Here is a 7,605-nt window from a genome sequence, read left to right as displayed (position 1 = left end):
CTTACAAAGCCAAAATAATGAAGCATCCAGGTCGGAGGCTCCACCATTGGGTATGTTCAAAATCAATGTGGACGGTGCTACAACCATTGATGGTCGACCATCTAGTATTGGGGTCATGATAAGGGACAGCAAAGGAAATCCAGTGGCAGCCCTCAGCAAAGTCCTTCAGGGTCAATGCTCAAGCTTGGAATCTGAAATTGTGGCTCTAGAAAATGGAATTCTACTAGCTAAAGAAATGGCGCTTGCACAGGTCATTTTTGAATCGGATACCCTCACTTTGGTCCAAGATATTAACACAAGTGAATCAAGAGGCAACCTAGGCCATCTGTACCAGGGAATTCTTGACCTCCTTAAGTCTTTTAGGAGCTGGGAAATCTGTCATCTGAAAAGGGAGCACAACAGAGTGGCCCATGAACTAGCTCATTATGTCAAATGTAGTGGTGCAACTCAGGTGTGGAAGGGGTGTACACCCCCATGCCCCCACCCCCCCCCCCCCCCCCCCGCGATGATCCAACATCTAATCCATGAAGACAATACCCTAAATGGTCTAATACTTTCTTCTTCCTCTTCTTCTTTTAATAGAAAATGACCTATGCTTGAGCCGCCCTGATTGTTGCTGCTAGAGAACAAGGAGAAGTCATACACGCACTTTGGAAGAAGAACATGCACAAGTCGCTTCAAGGGAATTTATTGCTCAAAAGACATTAACTGGGGTCTGCTCAAAATAACTAATTCTATCATCTAAGCGAGGCAAATTAAAGAAACTTCAATTGAAAGAAAATAAATAAATATACGTTTGTAAGTTACATTGAAAAGGAAATTTAGTGTCCAAACTCGATAAGCAGCTGATATCTGGATCGATGTATAAAGACCAAAAGCTATTCAACAGGGAATGTCAGTATCCACTTGTACCCTAGATCCAACCATCATGAATGATCTGCCAGTCTTCTACCTAGCTTTGAGATCACTTAAAAACAATGATAACTTGTGCAAGTATGTGGCTTTGCAGACCAAAATGTTGCTGCCACAGAGAATAAGCTACCGATAACTCCTTTTCATTATACCTCATCTCATTCCACTTCTTCATATACAATATAAAGAATTCAAAAGAACCTACAATGATGATACTACCATGAATCCAAGGTTGACACATTGTTGTCAATAGTCTCACCAACTCAATATAGTTCCCAAGTATAGATTAAATAGTGAACTTTCTATTACCAACTTCTGATAAAACTTGAACCCCTAGCCTTCTTGACATTGTCTTTGAGCATTAATTTCCTAAGCCCTTCTGCTTCATCCCACTTCTCACCCAAAACATACAAATCAGCAATAAGGGAATAAACACCTCCATTATTCTCTGGCGTTATCATACTCAAGACCTTATCAATTACCCTCTCAGCCATCCCAAATTGCTTATGCTCCCTACAAGCTGTTAAGAATGAACCCCAAATGACAATATTGGGTTCAAATTTCATTGTCATAATTATCTCATAAGCTTCCTCTAACAGCCCTGCCTTACCTAGCAAATCAACTATGCACCCATAATGTTGGATTCTTGGTTCTAACCCACATTCTTCAATCATCTTGAAATATTTACGACCCTCCACTACTAATCCTGTATGCACACACGCACTTAGAATCCCTGTGAAAGTCAATTCATTGGGCCTCACACCAGATTTTTGCATCATCTCAAACAAAGACAATACTTCTTTGCTGTAGCCATGTTGTGCCGAGCCACAAATCAAAGCAGTCCAAGACACAACATTCCTTTCTTGCATCAATCCAAAAACCCGGCAAGCAGTCTTCACGAAGCCACACTTGGCATACATGTCAACCAAAACTGTACCAAGTTCCACATTCAACTCCCACCCATTCTTTGCTATAAACCCATGAACTGATTTCCCAGCCAACAAACCAAGAGAACCCATGTGGGCACATCCTGTTAGAACTGATCCTAGAGTCACTTGGTCAGGACTTAACCCCTCTTGCGCCATCATATCTCGAAAAACCGCCACACCCTGCACATAATTGCCACTATTAACATATGCAGCTAACATGGCAGACCATGACGCAACATCCCTTACTGGCATTTCCTCAAAAACAGCACGTGCACTCTCTACATCCCCAGACCTCCAATACCCAGTAATCATCGTGTTCCACGTGACTGTATTTCTCTCAGGCATTTCATCAAACAGGACACAAGCGTTCTCAAAAGACATGAGAACATACGCGTAGAGCAGGGAAGTGGCAACGTAGACGTGAGAACTGAATCCTATTTTGACAATGTGGGCATGGAGGTGTTGAATGACAGTGAGGTTTTGCAAATGGGTACAAGATTTTAGTGTGAAAAGCATGGAGAAACTGTCACTGGGAACAGATGAGCGATGCATTTTTGAAAAGAGGTATAAGACTTTGTGTGGAGAAGAAATATTATTTCTAATAGCTAATGCCCATGAGTTAAAGTTTTTGATGGACCAAGAAACTAATAAGTGGTTCATGGGTTTGAGTAAGTGGTGGGAGAGGCTAATAAGCATTGTTTGTCTTGGTTGTTCAATTTAAATCCATTGGAAAAGTATGGCAATATCAATATGGCATGTATCAAATTAAGCAGAAGGCACGTTAGGCACAAATTTTGATATTTGATACTACAAATACATGCTCAAATTGGATACAGAATAAGGCCAAAAAAGTAATGAAGCTACTTGGTCTTGAATAAGAACTAGTGCAGTGCCATCAATAGGCTTCATTTGCGTTTTGTTGCAATGACGTTTTAGCTAACTTTAAGCTTAAAAGCCCAATCGAACCTCTTCATTTCTTTTGGGGATTTTCTTTATTAAAAAGAAGAAAACAAAACAAAATAACCGATTAATATCCTTATTTGAAATTAGGTCCTTTTTTTTAATTGTCAATTAAAATCTCATTTTTCTTAGTATGTTTTAATGCCTGGTCTTTGTCCATTTTACATTAATGTGATTTACAACCTTAATCCTAAATTCAAATCCTAGCATTTTCACAAATTTTATCACAAAGCAAACATTCCACACAAACTCAAAAGTCAAAACCCCAGTAACCTAACACTTTACTCCAAAAAAAAATAAAAAATAAAAGCATTCTATAGTCTCTACCATTAGGACCAATTTCAAAACCATAATACCATTTAATTAATTATTTCCCACATTTTCTTGCCAAACAAATAGGGTTTTTTGTGAAAATAAAAATAATAGCTTTTTTTTTAATTAAAAAAAATGAAGATACCCAAATAAAAACAATTTGAACCTAATAGAAATATTATGCCGCTAAAACCACCAGCCATGGCCAAAGCCACCCGTTGTTGAAAGCCAATTGTGTTGTTGGCATCGTTGCCTCCCACCAATTGCTACTTAAGCAAAATTCTTAGGATTATTTAGGGGTTTCTTAGTCTAGAATCAAGTTGTTCATTATCAGTCGTAATAGTAGTTCTTCTTCATTAGGATCAAAGACTTCAAATTATGGTCAAAACAAAATGGACTCTAATAAGGACCTCAAAAATTTAACTGGAGGAGATAGCTATTCTACTAAAATAATTGGATATTAAATCAAATTAGTTAAGTGTATGTTGTATGGGTGTGTGTTAAATCCCACATCAACCATATAATAGGTTAATCTAGGCTTTACAAACAAGTGAAACAACTATAAAAAGTCTAAATTCTGACTACATTAGTCCTTATTTAGGATATAGCACAAATGTTTGTAGTGCTTTCTCTTGGGTTTTTTTTTCACCTTAGTGGACTATTAGTCTATCATGCTTGCTGTCACTATGCATCATGGATATAGTCAACACCATACAATGTTTGTCAAAGGGGGAATATACGTTTTTTACAAATGGCGCCAACTGTTGGTGCAATTGAGGGGTGAGTTGCTAGTGTGTTGGTGGCAAGGGACTCTCGGATTCTTAAATTAGCAAAGAGCATTCATACACGGTAAGCTATGAAACTAAGCCTAGGGTTTTCAGATTGTGCATGCCTTTGACGTCAATGTCATCCTTCTAAAGAGTGGGTAGTAAATACTAAATAGTTTTGGGATAAATCAAATCTCATAGCATTCGGAGGTGATTAAAAAAAATCCAAATTGATGATAAATTCTTGGAGTAGAATCCCTGATCCAATCCCTCATTTCCAAGGATTCTTACCTCAATAGTTGTTCACACCAACTCAGGTGTTGTCTCCTCAGCTTGGCTTTGGTGCTTCTGAGGCCAAGAGTATATTTTTATTTTCTACTTTTGATAATTATTGTTGGGGATTGGAAGATTTGAAACATCGATATTTTTGTTGGAAACACTAAAACATGTTCGTTGAACTACAAAGTTATGACTAGATAATGAGTTTATTTTTTTGTGGGGGTAAAATGGTCAAACCACGTATTTGGGCCTTGGGTCTGATATTGGTGGTGTAAGCCTATCCAAGCAGAACCTTTGAGGCCCACAAGTCAGCTCTTTCTAGAAAGGTTGATAGGGTTGTCCGAGGAGAGACATCTCCTTGGCTAAGTCAAATGAAGATCGTATGGCACGTCACGATATTTAGGGAGTGAGTTCTGGAAGGTTTGGTGGGTAAAGATATGCTCCACGTAGTTATAGAGAGGAAGAACGTACGAGAAATATCAAGGGAAAAGGCTGCTACCACCGCATTAAAGACCCTGCACCTACCTCTCTGGCCGCATTAATGGGGAAATGACATCTGAACAGTACAAATCAGCCTTACAGCTGTTATTTGAGGACTTCCATAGGGCGGTGGAGAGAAAAATATCTAGATCATTGATTTGTGCTACACGTGGAAGATGAAAGGAAGAGAAAGAGTGATATAAAAGAAGGAAGAAGGCATTAGAAAAAGGGAGATCAGAGAAAAAAAGAAAGAAAAGTATTGTACACATCTTCTTCAATTATAATTTATTATTCGAAGAAAGAAAGACAATACAAGTCATCATTGGCTTATGTCCGAGGAGAATTTCTGTTATTTCTATCTATTGATTGTGAAGACAGTGGCAACCTAGCCCACCATCTGTTGTCCAATGTCCATAAAACCTAGGTTTCAAGCCCACGCTCTACAAATTTGATTGTATAAGGCTCTTTGGGCCTGAGCCCATCACGTGTTTGAGTCCGAGTACAAATTATGCACTTGCAATTAGCGCCGTCTATGGGAAATCTTGTGTTTAAGGAGTTGGAACACTATGGCAGGCTCAGATCCACATCAAGCAGAGTCTTTGGGGTCCCAGCATGAGAATCATTTCCAACATCTTGAACGTGAAAGGGATCGAGAGGGTAGTGTACATACGGTGCGCACCGGTGGAAGTCGTTCGCATAGTGGAAGTAGAGTCCCCCATGAGGATGATATGAAGGCCATGCAGAAGGAGATTGATCACCTTAAGAAGAAGTTATGCCGTGCGAGACGGAGGAGGACACCATCTATTTCTGATCCTTCTTCTGAGGGCTCCCAAGGCAGTAGTTATAGGCCAAGGTCCAGAACTCCTCCTAGTGAAACCTTCTCGTATGAGAAGGACGATCTTCATGGTTGTAGGGATAAGAAGTCTTCCTCCAGGGGCTTGGAAAACGATGCTATGAGCAAGGCATTGCACCAGATCTCCAAGTCACCTTTCACACGTAGGATCAAAAGGGGAGAACTTCCACGACGTTTCGCTCAGCCCACGTTCACCATCTATAATGGCAAAACAGACCCAGTGGAGCACGTGAGTCATTTCAATCAAAGAATGGCGGTATACTCTAAGAATGAAACTTTAATGTGCAAAGTCTTCCCTTCAAGCTTGGGACCTGTGGTGATGAGATGGTTTAATGGCCTGAGGGCGGGTTCTATTGATTTCTTCATGAAGCTCACTAGGGCGTTCGGCTCTCGATTCATTACTTGTAGTAGGGTTCCTCGGCCCTTGAACTCATTGTTGTCCATGGCCATGAGGGAGGGAGAGACCTTGAAAACGTATTCTGATAGATACTGAGAGATGTTTAATGAGATCGATGGCAATTTTGATGAGATGGAGATTAACACTTTCAAGGTGGGCCTTCCAACTGATCACGACTTAAGGAAATCTCTAACCAAAAAGCCTGTACGGAGTATACGTTGGTTCATGGATCGTATTGACGAGTACAAACGGGTTGAGGAGGACTAGCAACAAGGAAAGGGGAAGGTAAAGGTTGTCCCCCAAGAGTGGAGGGATTTCAGGTCGGATAGATACAACAACAATAGGCCGAGGAGAGATTTCGCTAGGCAATCAGATTTGACCACTCCTCAAGCAGTCAACACCGTATTCCAAGAACCGGTGCATTAGTTGTTGGAGAAGATTCGGAAGGAACCATACTTCAAATGGCCCAGTAAGATGGCTGGGGATCCTACAAAGCGGAATTAGAATCTCATTTGTCAATATCATTAGGACGTAGGTCATACTACCGAGAACTGCTGGACGCTGTGGAACCACTTGGAGCAGTTGGTTAGTGAGGGCAAGTTGAAACAGTTTTTGTGTCATCCCAATGGACAAGGAAGCCATTCAGGTTAGGTTAACCAAAGGAACAACTTATCCAGGCCTCCCTTGGGAACTATTAATGTCATCTTTGCTGCTCTTGGCAGGACTGGCTCTTGTCCTACTAGGGTGATGTCTGTGTCACATATTCTTGCCGAGGAGTCTGGCTTGAAGCCGAAAAGGATTAAAGGGAGTATTTCGCCTATTTTGGGCTTCTCGGATGAAGATAAGATTGGGACCATTCAACCGCATGATGATGCTTTAGTGATTACGCTGAGGATAGGGGGCTATGATGTGAAGAGAGTAATGGTTGATCAGGGTAGTGGCGCAAATATTATGTACCCTGACTTGTTTAAGGGTCTTTATTTAAAACTTGAGAATCTTACTGCTTATGATTTGCCACTAATAAGTTTTGAAGGGAAAGCTGTCATACCAAATGGACAAATTCGCTTGCCTGTGCAGTCAGGTCCAGAAACAGTTGTTGTGGATTTCATTGTGGTTGACGCTTATTCCTCATACACGGCCATCATAGCAAGGCCTTGGCTGCATGCTCTGGGTGCTGTATCATCAACTCTTCATGTAGATCAAAGAAATTATCGGGAGTCAATCAGTAGCAAGACAGTGTATATCGGCTGCAATACTGCATCAAGCTGAACTAGGATCCTCAGTCTTGGCTACGGAGGACTTATAGCAATTAACGTCTCTGGATGCGCCCAATGTGGTGACAGCAGAGGAGGTAACATGTGAGGAATTAGAAAGGTTTCTTGTAGCTGATGACCCTGAAAAATTCTTTCAGGTTGGTGTTCGCTTACCATATCAGGAGAAGATGGAATTGGTTATGTTTTTAAAGAACAATGTGGACGTATTTGCCTGGGATCCTTATGAGGCCCCTAGGGTTGATCCAAGTTTCATTTGCCATCATCTGAACGTCAATCCTACCGTTGTTTCGAGGAGGCAACCACCTCAGCGTTCCTCTAAGGAGCATGCCGAGGCTGTCAAGGAAGAGGTGCTCAAACTCAAAAGGGCTGGGGCAATTAAAGAAGTTTTTTATCCGGAATGGTTAGCGCACACTGTGGTGGTAAAGAAGAAGAACAGGAAATG

The 7,605-nt window shown here is 40.9% G+C and overlaps 1 protein-coding gene across 1 annotated transcript; it reads right to left on the bottom strand.

Annotated features, from left to right (window-relative positions):
• Positions 1-735: 735 nt before the first annotated feature.
• On the bottom strand, positions 736-2,758 carry LOC142642836 (pentatricopeptide repeat-containing protein At5g66520-like). Its single transcript, XM_075817259.1, has one exon. The coding sequence runs from the start codon at positions 2,535-2,537 to the stop codon at positions 1,218-1,220; it is 1,320 nt and encodes a 439-aa protein (XP_075673374.1). The 5' UTR covers positions 2,538-2,758; the 3' UTR covers positions 736-1,217.
• Between the last annotated feature and the right edge of the window lie 4,847 nt (positions 2,759-7,605).

The sequence above is a fragment of the Castanea sativa genome, chromosome 7, assembly GCF_040712315.1.
Source record: "Castanea sativa cultivar Marrone di Chiusa Pesio chromosome 7, ASM4071231v1".
NCBI classification, from domain to species: Eukaryota; Viridiplantae; Streptophyta; class Magnoliopsida; order Fagales; family Fagaceae; genus Castanea; species Castanea sativa.
This window is presented reverse-complemented; position numbering and strand designations above follow the sequence as displayed.

Coding starts and splice junctions, on each gene's coding strand:
- LOC142642836 (XM_075817259.1), bottom strand. CDS start 2,537: ATGCTTATTAGCCTCTCCCACCACTTACTCAAACCCATGAACCACTTA.